The sequence below is a fragment of the Neodiprion lecontei genome, chromosome 4 (genome assembly GCF_021901455.1).
Source record: "Neodiprion lecontei isolate iyNeoLeco1 chromosome 4, iyNeoLeco1.1, whole genome shotgun sequence".
Taxonomy (NCBI): Eukaryota; Metazoa; Arthropoda; class Insecta; order Hymenoptera; family Diprionidae; genus Neodiprion; species Neodiprion lecontei.
Genome location: NC_060263.1, coordinates 18,757,200 through 18,776,397, shown reverse-complemented (window position 1 = coordinate 18,776,397; position 19,198 = coordinate 18,757,200). Strand labels below are relative to the sequence as shown.

Sequence of the window (19,198 nt, the reverse complement as noted above, 5' to 3'; positions counted from 1 at the left end):
AATTTTGAACACATCAAACATTTTTCTTCAATATTATCTACAACAAAGTAAATTATTCGTTAGAATTATTCCAAGTCAATGAGACACATCATCTGTACTTTCAACGACTTTTCTAGTTTCCTCTTTATTTCGAGGCACTCGCACTTATCGCTTTACAAGCTCAAGTGCCGTTGGAAAAAAAAAAGTATAGAGGCGGAGAAAATATTTAATCGCTTCTTTGAGGAGAGGCAAGAAATTTCGTGGATAAAAATTTTTGCAAGAGCTTGATTTAGCGCAACCTAATAAAACGTGTACACATCTGTCTATGATATTACGTAAGTAGTTCGCGATGTTCGGACGGTTACGAAGTTGATGTTGCCACTGCTAACGAAGCCCTTTAGCATAACTTGGCACGGAGTTTAATGATCCTTATGCAAATAACCTTACTTATGATCGGAATTTACATCCGTGAAACTTTATCGCAAGTCCCTTACATTCTATATATAGTAAAGCGAATTTTTTTTTTCCGATTTGAGCATCATTTTCTTTTTATAAAATTTAAACTTAAATTCGTTTTCTTCGTTTCGTTCTTGAATTTAAAGGAAAATCGAATTTTATCAAGATGAAGTTTCTTTTTATTGTATTTTTTACCACAAGAAATCGTTATTAAACATAAAGCTTGAGAAAAAAATTTGAGCTTGAAAAACAAACTTGAAAAAAAAAAAAAAAAATGTACTCTGCATTTTCATACCATTTTCAAATCGTGACGAAAAGATGTGTTTTTATTAAAGTTGTCAGATTTAAGAACGTCCATCTTCGTATCAAGGATACTTCGGGTCATCGCAGTTTTATAAAATGTCGGAAAAATTTCGAAAAATTATGGGTATCATTTTTGATCGAAAAAAATCAAAAATTAAATTGGACGTCAGAATGTCAGGGGGTCAGGCCAATGACCCGTTGGTTTGCCGTGGAATGCCCCATATGTATTTTGTACGCATAGATGCGTACGAAACGTGTGTTCAAGACATGCAAATTCGCACATGCGATTAATCATTTTTTTTTTTCCACTATATAAGAAAGGAACGAAAAAGAAAAATGTACAGATACATATAATACAAGCAGACGTGAGTTTTACCCCGTAGGTACAATCTCGTAACGAGCTTTACGTTTAATACCGATTTTGACGAATTTGTAAGACAGTATTTTTTATACAACGAGAAGTCAAGCTTAGGTAAAAACTTGGCAGATGAATAGTTTGAAAATCTGTTCCATACTTTTTATTTCCTCAGTGCATGTAGCAGCTGACTATATTACTGATTCAATTTACATATCGAATTACACCGTGCAAGTTTTATAGTTCAACTTGTACAGGCACGATTGATTAAATATTTCTTTTCAAAGTACCTCGAATGGATGAATTGTATATTCAATATCGAATTATATACACGGCGGCAGTATAAATACATGTGATGAGGTATATTTGAATATGAAAAACAAGTTATTCACTCAAGTTCGATCAGCAATTTCGAGCGTCCGCAACGTTAGAAAGAGAAATAGTTTTCATTTTCCGGCAAATAAATTGGTTTTCGTGAGTGCAAGTGGTGAATTTTTTTTTTTTTCCCCAAACTAGAACTTTATTGCGTTTTTTCTTAATTCCTTTATTTTTTTTTTTTTTTGCTGGATTCTCCTCTGCATACTTTTCTCCACTTTACGTGATAATTCGGTTGAATATAAAGTTTTCCGAACTGCAAAGAAGAAGAAAAACCGTTCAAAGGAAACTCTGTGACAGAAATACATACATATACATATATACGTACGTCTTAAAATTGTCTGCCAGGCTTCTCAGTCTTATACCGCTATTGATCGTTATACCACGTATAGGTATAGACGTAGATATCGAAAAATTGAAGTTGATTGATTATCGTTTCTCGACGCAGCGCCGAGAGTTTCGAAGTTTCGGATTATCACGTGTTCAAATAAAAAATTTTGGATCCAGATTCTCATAGCTGGTATGATACCGAAATACAAGTTACATCGAATTTAAATATATATATATAATATATTAGGGTGGTCGTTGAAAAAGTAATTTTTGAATTTCGACTAGCGCCCCCCTCAAATCGGCTCCAAATAATTCGAAAATAATTTCCCAATTTTTCCGGTGTTTACCGCAACTCTAACCCGCGCCGCAAAGAAGGTGGATTTCCCCATTTAAAGTACATGTGTTTCGGACACATTCTCAGCATGTATTTTATTATAAGAGTAGTAATGTTGAAAAAAATCTGTAACTGCAAGGCTTTAATGTACATTGCTGATAATGTCTGAGAAAAATTTATATCGTCATACCAGACAATCCGGACGAATCGCATATCCTTGAAATCTGACTTTTTTCCATTTTGAAGAAGTGCAGTTTGTTTAGATTACCTGGTAACGTGATGTGATTTTTTTCTCAGATAGTGGCATTTATGCACATTAAAATCTCGCAGTTAGAGATTTTTTTCAACGTCATTACTCTTACAATAAAATATAATCTGAGAATGTGTCCGAAACATCTGTAGTTTAAATGGGGAAATCCATGCTCTTGAGGCCACGCGTTGGAGTTCAAATAAGAATCTGAAAAAATTGGGAAATTATTTTTGAATTATTTGGAGCTGATTTGGAGAGCGCGCCGGTCTGAATTCAAAAATGACCTTTTTAAGGACTGCTCTGATATCTGTACATATGTTGTTTTTCTTTTTGTATAAGCATACATTATGTGTACGAATTGTCATCATTTTATCGTTTCGAGTACGAGAAAGAGACGAGGAAAAAGAAAAATTTACCGATCGTTTGAAAAGTTTGTCAATTTTTAACTACTCTCATTTATTTCTATAATATAAAAACCTGGATCTGGGTTCAAACTGAGAATAAGTTTTGTAGCTATAATTTAAGATTCTAGTATATGTCGCTATTCTTTTCGGTTACGGTAATTCGTACTATATTTTTCTCAGACTAATGCGATAATTTGAGATATGCGCAACAATGAATTGATTTCAAAGTTTCATTTAACCGAAAAAAAAAGAAAAATATGTAGCGAATCAAACAAACAGATTCAATATCGCATTAACCAGAAAGTATAGTATCGTCAACTACAATTACACGAAATAGAATCGAACTTTTTAATACCCATGAGAATTTTTCTCTCTGCGGTAATAATCGAAGAATTTTAATAATATACCCGATAACAGTGAATAAAATCGATAATTAAATGTGTAAAATAAAAATACGTCACTGTATACATGTATTATCGCTGGTCATTTGGTGGTCGTACTAAACTTCCCGCAGGGGGAAAACGCGTGCGGTTTTCGAATCGTTGCCGCGACCACAAAAATCATCATCCCCTGGTGTACCGCAGTCTACATACGCGTATATACATTCGCATGCCTATATATCTTGTTTTATGTCCACCGAACGTCCGCTGATATAGCCAAAATATTTCACGTAGCTGTACAGTCAAATTTAATCCTGGTTTACCGCATGCGTGGCGTGTAGGTAAAATAAGTTACGTTATACGATCCACTGAAGCAGCTTTTATTCCGTATCGTGTACATATACGCGAATGTATTATGCGTATTATTGATATACGTACGGCATAATTTTTGAGTAATTTATTCTCTTGTGCGCACAAAGTATCGATTTATTTGGTTAATTTTTTTTTTTTCTGCTAACGGATCAGCGACTTTTCACTCAGCCTTTCTTTCCGCGTCTTTTTTTTTATATATACTTGTACTTTAAAACCGTCATGTCACGATTTTTAATTGTCGCAGCAATTTAGAAATAGCTGTGATTTATGGTGATTTCAAACTATCCGTTTTGCCACTTCAACATCGTAACGATTCCATGTGATTTTCTTGTACCTTGCAGATTTCGTCGTGTTCCAAATTCATTTCCACACCAAGGTTTAAATAGAACGATCGTAAAACAAAAAAGAGAGAGAAACCGTGCCCGGGTTGGGTTTTAATTTTCATTAATTACTTTTATTTACCAGAGTTAAAAATATTTGAAGCTGTACTTCAAATTTTACCCGAACAAGGCAACAAGAAAGTTTCTTTGGAAAAATTTTTCTGCTTTTCATACGTACGTGAAGTTAACAATGATAATTGCAAAATTTACAGTCAATTCAACATCCCTATTTTCGGTGTACAAACAACACAGACGTACCTTGGCACACAAAATGACGTCACACATATATTACGTACGTTTTTTGAACCTGTCGTATAATCCGCTCCGTATTTATTTCAATCTAATAGAGAAAAAGGAATTGCCCAAATAGTTTGTCCCTGAACTATACCGAATTACAAAACGACAAGAGAACAAAAACAAAAATAAAAACCAAAAAGAAAAGTAAAAAAAAAAAAAAGAAAACTCCCCCAATAATTAAAGTGAAAATCGAGACAAAATCCGGTGCAAATAATTTAACTCTGATTAATAACGTCCCGGGTATATAATTATCCATGGCGTTATTATAATAACACACACAGGCATATTATTATTTCACCCAGCCATTGAGGAGAGCTTAAAGTTGCCCCGGTTAGGCAGTGACCCGGGTGAAATCTGCTCTCTCTCGATCCCTGCGTTTGCCCTTCCGCCCTTTTCACCCTTTCCCTTTCACGTGTGATCGGATTGATGTATTTTGTGTGCACGACGTATGTACGTCCCCCCCCCCCCCCCCCCCTTCTGCAGCCGAAGCCCTTTTCTCTCTCTGTATCCGTGTTGTTCGCGGATACTCCTAGAGGAGTGATACTTCACCGGATGACCCCTCTGTGTACCCGTCTACGAGTATACGAATCAATATGTATATATAGATATAATGTGTGTACGCATTTTAACACAGAGCGGAAGTTCGAAGGCGTTACTTTTACCCCGTTAGAAACACGCTTTATTCTTAATCTTCGTGGGATTTTTTTTTTAATGTCGAAAAAAGTGACGAATCATCTCATTTCTTACAGTTGCTAAGAAATTATTTTCATATAATCAGATACTGTATGGTTATAATTGGGAATTGATTTGTGGCACTGATGTGACATCTGGTGGGTAAAAAATGCGGTAATCCCAAATTGGACATATTTAATTACGAACGATATTCTTCGTCGTTTCTTCTGCGATAAATCGATCTTGTGCACGAAAACTAAAAAATCTCTCGTCTCTAGACTTTTGTATTTCCATAATTGACTTAAAACAGTCCACTGATAAACCAGTTTTTGACGCCATTATTGATTTTCGTTTTCAATAACGGTTTTATTACTACTGGATTTACAAGGAAATTTGAATTTATTAGCATAATTATTAGTGTGATTATCAATTTTGTCAATTGTCACGTTTCTGGTTATTGAAATGTTGAGTTTTTTTGTTTAGTTTCGTGTCTTTTTTTCAAATTACAGCAATAGTTTTAACATATAGTACGACTGATCGTAATCAAAAATAATAGTAACACATGTAACTAGATTTTCTAGTTACAATTACAAAACTAATTTTCATTTTGTACCTGGAATCGTATTTTTCTGTTGCGGTAAAACGTAAAAATAGTCAAAGACCGCACGGTAAATACAAGTAAAAATTTTACTCGACACATTTTTGGGGAAACTCGTTATTCCGCAAATTTAAACTGTTCTGAAATTCGGTGGAAATCGAACGACGCTGCAGTCTTATCGAAATCGCGTTCTGTAAATTCAAATTCTATAAAACTCTGACATTGCTGTACAGCAATTTTTTTCTTCGTCGTTTTGTCAGACGTCGAAGTTACCAAGTTTAACCTCGTATAAAAGTTGATTGCAAAGAAAATGAAAAGAAGATAAGACAAGGCTGTAAAACAGTATGTTTCGTGTCATTTTTCATCGTCTAAAAAACCAATTCCATTATACTATAAAAGTACAATCGAGTATGATAAGAATCGAGGTTAAATCTTCCGTTGTTAATTCTTGTGACTCGAAAATATAAAGATTCTGTGAAATTCGTAACATTCATTACTGACCGAAATCAATCATGTAAAAAAGTGATGAACAATAAAAACAGCAACGACACAAAATTTTCCTCAAGTTTTCCAAGGGTGAAAAAAAAAAAAATAAAATAAATGTACGTTAAAAACAAAAACAGAAACTTATAAATTTTTTTCTAAATCTTTTTGCCGCAGCTTCTGGCGGAGACGAAAAAATACAACGACGAACTGAGGACGCAGCTGAAACTCCAGGCTCAAATCCACGCCGATCATCTTCGCGACGCTCTGTCCCAAAAAGATCGGGAAACTCAGAGGGTGATAAATCGGACCTTGAGCGAACAAGTCGAGGCCGAAGCGAGCAAGTATAAAATCCAACTCGCCGCCGTTGTTGGAAGGCTGCAAGGACTCGACGCGGCGCTGAAGGGTACGTAAAAAAAAAAAAAAAAAAAAAAAAAGGGAAAGTCTTTTACCCAAATTTTCAAGTATTTTACTTCTGAAGTGCTCGTAATTAGATCGCTTTGACTCTCTTATTACTTGAGTGATTCTGTTTTGTTTTCTATCTAAGAAAATATCGTAAACGGAAATTTAACCTTCGAATCATGGATTCTGAACCGATTAAATATGATTCTGTACAGTCGTGTACAGGTTTCTATTTTAACTTGTAGTTTCGTTAACTTTAGTAATTTCAACGACGAATCGAAAGTTGAAAATAGACAGAAAACCGTTTAGAATAAATGTGCCCAACTCACTTCAATTTCAATTGAAAAAAGTTTCATTTTGCCCTCGCACCGAGTTTCGTTGAATCTTTTATTTATCTGGGTCCTAAAATTAAAAAAAAAAGTATTTCCTTCAAAAATTCGAAATTTCTAAAGAAAACGGTCCAAGTTTAAAGAAAATTGGGTTTTATCGATTTTCACTTGACGGTTGTTGATTTTTGAGTTTTATTTAACTTTTTGACAAAACAGTTTGCGAAGATAAATAAGAAAATTCATCTCGCTGTTTTATCAGAGGTGAAATAAAACTTGAAAACCAACATCCGTAAAATGAAAATTGCTGAAAATCAATCTTCTTTAACCCTTTAATTAAACCAAGCATTTTTCTCGTCGAAATTTTTTTTTTTTTTTTGTTTTCAACTCTTGTACACTTTTCTGAGTCAATATACAGGGTGTAAAATTTTAATCAATTCATTCGAAAATCTGAAAAAGCAAAAGTGTCAGTGAAAAATATTTCAGACAAAAGTTGTAAGGTTCAAAGGGGGAACAAAGATAAGAGTGTCAGTCGCCAAACTTGAGTCACACAACGTAGGTCGGGTTTCTATTTTTCGCAACTCGGTTGCTGCCCTCTCACTTTTTCTTTTCTCTCATTCTCTCGCCCCGCGACTAATTCACGACCCTTTTCTTTTCCTCCTCTTTTCCTCTCTTCCTATTATCTCTCAAATGTCCCGCTGTATTCACACGCCTCCGTTCTACGCCGCTCCATTTACCATTTTCACTGTCTCTCTTCTTTAAGGTTTTTCCGACGTCCGTATTTCCCTTGTATACCACAAACTTACTTCTTTCACGCCTAGACGTTACCGTCTCTCTGTATGAATTTCCCCTCATTTCCCCTCAACGTCAATGCGTGAAAAAATCCTCGCTCTTCTCTTTCGTCCGACATTTTTTTTTTTATCTTTTTTCTCTTTTTTTCCATCCAAGTCTCATTTTGTTTTTAAAACAACATCCCTTACTTCTTATACCTAGACATAAATTCTTCTTTCCCAATACTGAATACAACACCGATCCTCAAAAGATTTCCCAACGGAAAATGGAAACTCGTATTTGTGTTCGTTTATTCAATTTATTCTTCACTCCGACACTGTTTTCTAAAACCATTATTTTATACATTTTTCATACAATTTTTCAACCCTTTTTTACCAATATTATAACAACACACCGTAAATAACTTACACGACTTGCTCTCAACTGTATAAAAATTGCCGTAGCCAAAAATTCGCAATACAAAATTTTTACTTTATTGCCGAAAACTTGGCGGATTTTCAAATTAAAAAATTTCCACCATTTAATTTCTTTCAACGTTACACTTCTCAAAATCAGCTCATATATGTGATTCTGGTTTTTAATCAGTTTCTCAAGATTTACTTTTCTTTCATTATTTTTCAACTATTTGTGCTAAATTAACGTTGAGCTAGTTTTTTCTTTTTCCTTGTTTTTTTCCCCCACTCTCTCTTAAAATTGTACAAAATTCGGCGTCTTATCGGTGAAATTATACTTACTATATATATATATCTAACTCCACGTTAAGTACCTCGTAGATTTTTTCATTGTGATTTTTCCAGCTGAACGGGGGTAAATTGTAGCTGGATATATCATATATCCTATCCATATAACCGTACCTTTTACCTATGCAGCAGTATTTTCAATTTTGCAGCCCATCCTGCATGCCAATATACTTACGCGTACTCCGGTGTATGCATACATTTTTTATTTGATTTCTTTTTTTTTTCAACCTCCGATATTTACTGCTCGGAGCTTTCCGTAAACAAGAGTTCAAGTTCGTTCGATTTCGAAATCGAGGACACGTGGGCAAGTAGCTGTATATGTATTTACATAATTTTTTTTATTTTTTATTTAAATGAAAAAAAAAACATTCACATATATCAATGTATCTACAGCATCGCATATATATATATATATGAAGAAAAAGTGGTTAGACAATGTTGTCAAAAATATCTTGTGTCAAAATATATGCGTATATTATAGCGCGGAAATTATTTCTGAAATCGAATATTTTATTCGCTTTGTTTGTATGAAAAATAAGAACTGGATCAGAGTAGAAATGTAGAAAATCACAATATTGAATTAAAAAAGCGAGAACGAATAAGAATATATCAGAATTTCGACGATTTTATATTCTAGTTTTATATAAGTTAGTTTTCTACCTTTCTACATTTTGACTTTCTACGTACAAAAATTCTGTGAGATGTATATTTGCGTCTATGATATTTCTGCAGTGTTATATTATTATTTTCTGATCGTTTTTCATTTTGACCCCCCTAACCTAAAAAAATTTGATTGTGTAATGAACCTGTCGAAAAAAGCATTCGTAATTTTTTCGAAGTTCTTATCATGTCAGGACATGTTTTTTTTATTCTTGAATCATTTTTTGAACAAACTTTTTTGCTGAAGATACTTGACAAAATTTAAATCTAAATAAATAGTAAAAATTTAACGAGTGATTGATTGGCCCGTAATAATACGTGGCTCAAAATTTATGTAAAAATTAATACTTTTAAGGATAGTTTTTGCGAAAAAATGAAACACTCATAACGAATAACAAATTCCTCGCTCACAATTCACGGGAATTAGCTAATTTTGCGGATTTGTAATTACTTCATATTTTTTTTTCACAAATCTCCGATTTAAGACGGCAACAACATTTTTTGACGTTTTTCAGTATATATTTTCGTTTTTGAATTATATGCACTTTAAAATTTAAACTAGGAACTTTTGGAAAATTATCATGGAAGAAAAAATTGAGATTAAGAAATCACGAATGATTCTTTCAATAGAAAGATTGCAGTTCAGAAAAATTATGCAAATCAAAAATTCGACCTTCAGTCGTACATGGAAATCGTTAGTTATCATAATATTTGACTAATAAATTATCGATAATGATATTTGAAGAATAAACAGTCGACTGATAATTTTTTGAAATATTTGATAATTGATTATTCACAATCAATAATTTCTACAAGTGGCAACAAAAAAAATCATTTTCGAACATACTTCTTGTGTAGAAAAAAGCAACGCCAGAAAAAAAATTTCTGTAAGATCCGAGTGTTAGATTTCAGAACTCCGTCCACTTGGGCAAAAATTGCCCGTATTCTGATCAATTTTTACCCTAACGCCTACGGAAATGATTAGCTTTTATCGCACATCCGGTAATTTTGTGTCCTAATAGCTTCTTTCTTTTTTTTTTTTTTTTTTTCTTACACGAGAAAAAGTCAAGTATCGCACTTTTCACGCGCCTCTTCGCATCTAATTTTACAGTCAATTTGGCGACCAGAAAAACGTTCCCTTTTATCTTCTCCCTTCTATCTCTTAATTTTGGAAATTTCGTTCCTCGATAAGTTCAGAGAGATATCAAATCTTAAAAATGACGAACGCTGTGAGGTGAGGTTTTTTTCCGTCAAAGTCGTCATTTCTAAATTGTATTACCTGCAAAAATGTTGATGATGTGCTGGAGAACTTATCGTTTATGCTGCGAGGAAGCAAACGTGAAAATTTCATCTCAAACATGTTCTGAAAGTGAATCTTTGAAATTTGGTCCCCAGACTAAAAATTATTGATATTTTATCAGCGAAGAATGTTTCGATCATGCGATCAGCGTAAACGACGTACGTAAAAAAGCTACAGGTCGTGACATTTTTTTTTCAGTTAAATTTTTCCCCCAATCACGTCGTTTGTATAATTGTAATTCACAGAGTTTAGCTTCAACAGAAACTTGTTTGACGTTCTTTTTGTGTTTTTTGCTTCTCGTTTCATCTTCATTCCCGTTTCCTGCACGGATATGTATTTAAAAATTCTCGCAAAAATCACTCCTCTCCTTTTTCTCTCTCTCCAAAATCGGAGGTAAGTATAGAAAAAACTGTCACGCAAATTTTCGTTTGACGGATAAAAGTGTTTCAAGCTGACATTTTTTAAATCGTATAATAGTTTTAAAATAGGTGCTTTGATGTCCTCGTAAAGGCGTAGAATTTTTTCACCATTTTTGTAAACGTCAGGCACGACAACGTATACGATATACATGCATGCGAACATCGCTGTAATCGATTCTTACGAATCTCTTGAGTAGGTTTTCAAGGTACAAGGTATATAGGTAATAGATATGTAACATTATACGTGGATACTTATGTAATATATCAAATGCACGATGAGATCGTCGAACTGTGAAAAAAGTACCGATAGGTTGGATCTACATCCGTGAAGATTTCACCTCCGCTCCTTTTTCGTATCTCAGTATTATATCTAATCTCGAGTGAAGAACGGAATAAAAAATGAAAAAAGATGTAGGAAACGGTGAAAATTAAATTTAATTATTTTTAATATCTGATTTTTTTTTTGTACTTAGCCGCCAGTGAGTTTATATTCACTGTTACATTTTTGGTAAAATTTTTACGTTGCATCGTATAGTGTTTCAATATTATCGTTTATCACTTAAGTCAAAATTCCGAATTTGAAAAGTTCCGAAAGCGTCAAATTTCATTTTTTTTTCTTTTTTGGTTTTGAAAGTCGAAGTGAAAAAATCAAATTTCGATGAAACATCACAGTTTCGAATTGTCCGAAATCCGACGCTCGAAGTTTCGAAAGTGCGAAAATGAGAAAATTAAAAAATCTGAAACATCGAAGTTCTGAAGGATCGAGGATTTTCAGTTCTGCGAATTTCTGGCTTGGTGAAATTTCACCAATTTGATTTTTGTTTGTTTTGGATTTTCAATATTTTAACGTTCGGAATCCTGACCATTCCGATTTTCAGTTTTTCTCATATTTTACACCCACTCGTTGAGTAAACTACGCTGTGTGAGTATATTTTAATTTTCGGAACTTTGCTGTATCGAAACCTAAAGTTTTGGAACCTTGCATCTCGGAACTTTGAACGGTGAAATTTCCGATCACTCAAAACTTTGTGGTTTAGTAAAAGTTCGCTTCCTTTACATCAAGTTCCGCCACGAAATAATACGGAATTAGGTGCTTTCGAAACTTGAAATACTTTTTTTTTGCTATTCACAAATTTTACCATCGTATAATAATATTTACTAACAAGTAATTAAACAGGCTTCTTACGCACAGGGAAAACCTGGAAAATCGGGAAAACTCAGGGAATTTCTTACAGCAGGGAAAAGTCAGGGAAAAGTCAGGGAATTTCGAAAATAAGACTGGAATTTTAATTTTCTTGAAGAAATAAACTCGTTCTTATACGTACATTACTTGATATCAAACCTCCTTTCGTTTTTTTTCTTACTGAAAATCGCTGGCTGTTGTTTGTAAATTAGTAGTCGGACAGTAAATTAATTACTCGGTAATATCAAAGGTGATAGTATTAATAAGCAAAAAAATTGTCATTAATCAGCGGCATATTTCTTGGAAGGTTACTGAAAAAAATCCTATTTTCAGGCTGGAACACCTGAAAAATTCAGGGAATTTCGGGTATCAAAAAGCGTACGAACCCTGTTGAACGAGAGAATTAAAAAGACTGCAAGTGTCGATTTTTTTATTTTTTATTTATTTTTTTTTTAATAAGTTTGTAACAAAAAATATATGTATATGTAATTATAAATATAATTCGTGTATAACGTACATCGTCTCTAATATAATCGGTACAATTTCCCGTTGAACTTACAATTAGAGGCCGCGTTCAGGCCAATTCTCGCGAGGGTTGGAAACAAAAGGTTAAAACGTATGCAGCATGTGTTGCAATTATAACTTCGGACATTTATCTTCACGGTGCGAAGGAGCTCTTACCCTAGCTCCCCTCCTCCACCCCTCTCATATTGCCGTCTCTTTTTCCCTCTCAAGTGGTATCATTAGCACGGAACTCCCGCTCCTCGGAATAGGGGTTAATCTCGTCGAGCCCAGTTTCACACCCCTGCTGCAGCGTATTTCTTACTTACCGCTATTCTCTTTCTATCTTCTTCGCTGCGTCTTTAAGAGGAAATTGAAAGAACGAAGAATTGACGTGTAAATCGAATAGGGGTGGTTCCACGCTGGCTAAAATCTATAACTGTCGAAGAAATATCTCACCATCTTCGGATACGTGAAACTTGAAGTGAGAAATTTTATACCTACAAAATTTCAGAGGCGATTGATGAAGAAATAAGATTAAGAAGGGAAAAAGTGACTTGGGAATTTGAATTTTTAACACTTCTCAATTTTTCTGACCAATTTTTTACGCAGCGATATCTCGAGAACGAATCAAAGGATTTTGACAATTTTGACATCGTTTAAGGCGATTCTTTCCAACTTGGAACCAATTAAAAAATCCGCTTATTCGTTCCCGAGTTATATACAAAAATATACGTTTTCCCGTCCTTCAAAAACTCGAAAACGAACAAACTGATTTGAATTAAAATTGATCGAATATCCCGACTCCGCATCTTAAGTTCTTTTTTTTTTTTTTTCTTCCCTATAGCGAGAATGAAAATCTCTTTGTCAAGAATCCGTGCTACAATTTTCGCTAATCAAGCCCTCGATTTTTCTCCAATCACCGACGTTTTTTCGCCTGCAAAAAAAAATCTATAATTCAAGGAACATCCCAGTTTTGTTTACCTCGAATACGAGTTCAGGGACTTATTCATATATCGGAGATAGTCGCGATAGGTGCGAAACTAATCCGCAAGCCGATTTTCCGCCCGAATAAAACCGCCGGCGGATCGCTCCTCGTTCCAGCTCATATTTCTCTGTAAAATATACGTAGAATTTGTATATCTATATATGTATAATATACATGTATATATATATATATGTATATGGTATATACCTGCATCCAACCGTATGCGATTTATCCGAAAGAAGAAGAAATAGAGCGATGCTGCAGGTGCGGCGACAATCTGCGGAGTACTTTGATTGATACATAAGGACGCAAAGGCGGGCGCAAGCCAGACTTTATATTTTACCCCTGAGTGAATCGGGCTTTGATTCATATACGCGTGCGAAGGATTTTACTATGTCTATAAGTTTATATCTCCGTGTATAACATGTCGGCCGATGCGATTCAGTGATTTTTGACAAGCTTCAAAATCTTTCGAAAAGCAAATTTGCTCCTTTTTTTTTTTTTTGTTTTGTTTTTATATGATAAAAAGACAATTAATTGGCTTTTAAAAGTCTTATTAAAATATAGTGTAACTGTATAGTTGAACGTAGAAAAAAATAAAAGTTTTACGAAAGTTTTTAGGTGTCTAAAAACACAGAAAGAGATCGTTTACCATCGTGGTCTTCTTTCAGAATGATCGGTTTAAAATTTACCATTTTTGGTCAATATTTTTGTTCAGATTGTACAATTAGAACGGTTTTTCACGATTTTTTGGCTATTACTGCTTGTGGAGAATTTTTTGGAAAATGTAAAACAGATTAGTTTGAGAGTTTTTAAAGTCCGCCTACACTAAAAAAAAAATTGCGGAAAAATTGAAAAATATGGGGATTGGAATTTAGTTGAGGTGATTTGGAATATTATATTGATACAATATTCGTAAAATTTTTAGGATCGTCTTACTTTGGTTAGGAAAAATATACGTTAATCCATTTTATTACGATTCCGTACCGAACCTCTGTTCCCGAATTTTCAACAATTCCTGCACTAAAAAAAATCTGACCCAATGTTTTTCTGTGTAAGAAAATTTCATCTTTTCAAATATAAAATCCACCTTAAGGTAGATCCCCAAGAACTACCAAAAAACACATTTTCATTTCTTTATGATAAGCAAAACGGATCAAAATAAATTGGATAGATATTTGTTTTTCTACAAAAAAGTGGTCATCGCAAAGTATAAACTAAAATTTTTGAAGTTAGATGAATATGGGATTGTAATTAAATCCGTTCCAATATCCCAGGAATATTTATCCCACTTTATTTAATATATATATATTTATACTATTTCATCCCCATATTATTTTCATTCCACTCCGAAATTTCTGCTCTGTCACAGAACAAAAATTGAAACAGTTTATTTTCCTCTCCGTCTCACCTTCAGGATTGAGAATGTCGAAGAAACGTGTATTTTTTTTGCTATTCCTGAAGTCTCATCTCAAAATGGATTTAATGTTCGGAAAATTCGGGCATTCTTATATAAAAAAACACGTCAAGTTTTATTTTTTTCGCAGATAATGCCAAACATTCGAAGATGATATAAAATTGATCAACACGTGTTTACTAATTTCTTTCTTCAACCAACTGAATTCTGAAATAATTGATTTTCGACTCTCGACGAATAACATATCGCAGAAGATGTTTTTCGCAAGACTTAAATCTGCGGAGATTACGGATCTAACCTGAAGTCCAAACGGCTTGTTTTCATCTTCGGTGAAAAGTCTCTCTTATAACGAGGCAACTTCTGTGTCATAGCGGGGTGTCTTTCAATAAATTGAAAACCATATCGATAATAATATTTACCGCGTCTACGCAAGGCATATCCGCTTTCACTTTATATTTGATCGTCGATCGAATTTTCAAAATTTATAGTTTTGGGATCGGTGATGAATTAAGGAATGAAATTAAATGCAACTATTAAAAAACACATACAATTCTACATTTTTTTTTTTTATCTTCTTCTCAATCTTCAAGAAATGTTTATGCCTTAATAATAAAACATTTATATCGTTATGATCGAAGTTGAAGTATACAGCCGATTACTTTTAGGTTTGAAGAAGCTTGGGGGAAAAAAAAAATATCAAACGAACAATGAATACTCGTACAAAACAAACAGAGATTCGTGACGAAATTTGAGCCATGAAAACTATATAATAAATACAGGTGTAACATAGGTGTAATGTGAATACCTGTGTGAAGGGAGAACTTAAACGAAAATCTGAAAATTTGTACGCGTCACGCGAGAGCTTCTCTCTGCGTGTGTGTGTGTATACATAAAATGTATATGTGTATAATATACAGTCAGATTCAGCGCCTAGATTAACTGCCGGATATAAAACTTCCGAAAGGTCGTTTATTCTATTTTATTTTACCTCTCTCTCACTCTACTTCTCACTTTGTCTTTTTCTCTTGCGCTTTCAACGTTTCACTTTTTTCTCCCATCACTTTGACAAATTTCCGCAAACTCTGTACAGCTGTAGAATTAATTTTTCGATCTATATTCATCCGTACGATATCGACAAAAGTAATTATCAATAACAACGGTCGTGATCACAGCAATAAATTGTCCGAAACAAATAACTTTACGTATTTAAAGTAATTGTATGTCACCCTGGATGAAAATTTGAATTTCGCAAAATTCGATATCGCAATCTTTGCGAGCACCTTGAAACGATCACTCGGCGTGGACAAAATCGGAGCTTCACCGGGTACGTAGGCACTCGATAATTGTCCAAGAGCCGTTTCGGGGCGAGGCTAGATATCCTGCGGGTCCTTGCAGCGGCGGATCGGAGGATAATAAGGTATTCAAAGTAAGCCAATTGAGAGACTCGGGAATTCCGCGGCTAATCTTGACCCGCGGTAAGCTCCGCGGTTGCACGTATAGACCAGTAGCCAGCATCCTGAAAGCTTTACGAGTATACCGATACGAATGTCTCAGTCCGTCCTGCAGCGCGAAGCTTCGGCTACTTGTCACCGTGTATCAGCCATTCCAAGCCAAGTTTATTCATCTCTTTATTTATTTATTCACAGGGATACGTATATAAATCGTTCGATCGAAAAGCATGAGTATTCATTAATCGATGTTTTAGATTTTTATGCTAGATTCTTTCTCCCAGCGTAACACATTTTCAAACACACCAAAATAGATACGAGCAAAGGTTTGATAATGTAAAAAAAAAAAACAGTTGATTGCTAAATTTCAAAGCTAAAATCTGAAATTTCTTATTTCGTTCTATAGAACCATTATTTTTTTTTATGCTTTATTCTTTTTTGTTACAGGTTAGATACTGTAATTTCTGAATAATCGATACTTTATGATATCGATCATAGTTAGATATTTCTGGTCTAAAATCTTTAAAAATATCTACAATGTTTGTTTGTGTTTTTTTTTCTTGGTTTCTTTTCTTTATTATAAAACCAATCAAAAAGTATAAAATCCCTTCCGAATCTTGGAGACTTATTCAAAACTTGTACCTCAAGAATGAATCAGGGTTAACTGCATCCGAATAAATGAAAAACTTGAATTAGTTTCAACTAGATGATCGTGAAAATATGTCGATAGAAATATTTTGTTCATAAAATAAATATATCGTTCAATTTATTTGGTAATTATAATAAATTGTTGTTCAAATCAGTGCAGTTTTGTTGAAGAATAAAATAATTAATATCTAGGAGGAAAAAACATATTTATATAAAAATCTTTTTTCTTTATGTTGACGCGAACTGTTCGATGTAAAGAACGGAAAATAATTTGGCAAACTAAATACGCCCGTTTGATTTGGCACGGAATGCCCTGTATCGTGCAGTGTCCTATACTTTGCGCCCCATCGGACAGACTCGATCCTCTGATCCTCGACTTGAACTTTGCTCCTTCAAACCGAGAGGCAAGGATCCTTCAACTTCCTTGAGCTGATCCACATCCTTTCGATGTGTATGTTGGCTCGAGTATAGGTTGTACACGTACCTTATACCTACATACCTACGTACCTTAGCAGTTCACTTTATTTTATCTTTACGCGAACGAGCAGTGAGGAGGTAAATTGAATCGAGATTCGTTCGATAAATCGAATAAACTTCACCTCAAGCTTATTATTATTTAATTTTATGTTGTTTATTTATTTCTTCGCGGACTTACAAAGGGGTGAGGTTGAAATTCCGAATTTGAAAAGTTCCTAAAGCGCCGAATTCTTTGGTGGCGAAATTCAAAGTAAAGAAATTAATCTTTGACGAAACCTCAAAGTTTCGAATGGTCCGAAACCCGACGCTCAAAGTTTCGAAAGCGCGGATATGAGAAAATTTACAAATTGGAAACATCGAAATTCCGAATGGTCGAAGGTTTTCAATTCTGTGAATTTCTGGCTTGGTGAAATTTCACCAATTTGATTTATCTCTGTTTTGGATTTTCGATATTTTTACGTTCGGAATCCTGGTCATTCTGTTTTTCGGTGTTTCTGATTTTTTACACCTACTCGTTGAGTAAACTACGCTGGATAGGTGTATTTTTATTTTCAGAATTTCACTCTGTCGAAACATTGTTTTTCGAAAGTTCGCTCTATTGGAATTTTGCTCTATCTTGACTTTAATTTTCAGAATCTTGCATTTCGAAACATTAAACCGCCGGGTTTCCGACCATTCCAAACTTTGTTATTTCCTAAACGTTAGATTTTAAGTTTCGCCATCAAATAATTCTGTGCTTTCGGAACTTTTCCAATTTGGAACTTCAATTCTGCCCCCTTACAAGTTTAAGATAATCGTTTTATAAATTGTAAATTTATCTGAGCAATATAATGTGTCACAACAATATTATGATCATTGTATTTTGCCAATTTGCAAAACAAACTCGGTACATTTTTTTTTCTCTTCACCAAATAATTCTCGTCTGAAATCTTGCTTGTTAATTTTCTATTTCTTTTCTTCGTTTTATCTTCAATTTATTGATGGCGTCTATTTTTTTGTTCGTTCTTCGTTATTTTCACCGAAGCTTAATTTGTCTGTCATTTTTGTAAATTGTTTCAAACAACGTTAAAGATGAAGTTAATAATAAATATGTGAAAGTGTTTGTATCTCTGAAACAAACGTATATATATACGATCTTATTTACTTGCGTCCATTTTTTTTTTTTTTTGTTTCGTTTTCGTTATTTTTTTTTTTTCCGAAGCTCGATTTGTCGAGTAAGTTAGTTGAATGTTCTTTATTTTTATCAATCGTCTGAAAGAACGTGAAAGGTGATGTTCAAAATAAATTCACACGAGCATTTGTATTTTGAATCATATATAATCTCTTCGACACGTTTGACAATTTTAAATCCAAGCACCTATACTTGACTACTGTTGGATCAAATAGTCAATAAATGAAAAACGGAAATAAAAAATCTAATTGAACTTCGATTTCGAAAAGCCCGAAAAAGTTGCAGCTGAAATTTCAGGGGGTAAATTTAGTCGTTTGCACTCTGAAAAATGTATATAAATTTGCAAAATTGCGTCTTTTTCGCCCTGATTTACGTATAAATTCCTTCCCTTAGTTTCCTTCAAGGGTTAAAAAAAAAAATTATCAATTAATCGCAATCAGTTGATGAAGAGAAAAAGAAGGAAATGTACGAAAGGAACAAAGAATTGTTATGAATGTACAAGATGAAAAGAAAGTAGGGAACAAAGTAAAATTAAATATAAATAAATACAAGAAGAACAACAGAGACCACGGTCCTCCCTCTGTTTCAATCCACTTTCTGTCTGCGGTATTTCTCCGCTGGTCTTGCTGTTTCGGTGTATATGTAGAAGATTAGCGTGTAGGATTAATTTTCATCCCCGAGCAAAGCAGGGAGGGTGAAAGATGAAATTAACACCGTTATATCAAATATCAAACTGTTTTATACATGCGTAAATTTAA

The 19,198-nt window shown here is 33.9% G+C and overlaps 1 protein-coding gene across 2 annotated transcripts in view; it reads left to right on the top strand.

Moving 5' to 3' along the window:
• LOC107226652 (MICOS complex subunit Mic60) overlaps positions 1-19,198 on the top strand; it is a 47,626-nt gene that overhangs the window by 8,803 nt on the left and 19,625 nt on the right. For both annotated transcript variants that reach the window (XM_015667537.2, XM_015667536.2), the window contains one exon: positions 6,146-6,374. In XM_015667537.2, coding sequence (XP_015523023.2) covers positions 6,146-6,374 — 229 coding nt within the window. The remainder of the gene's footprint in view (positions 1-6,145; positions 6,375-19,198) is intronic.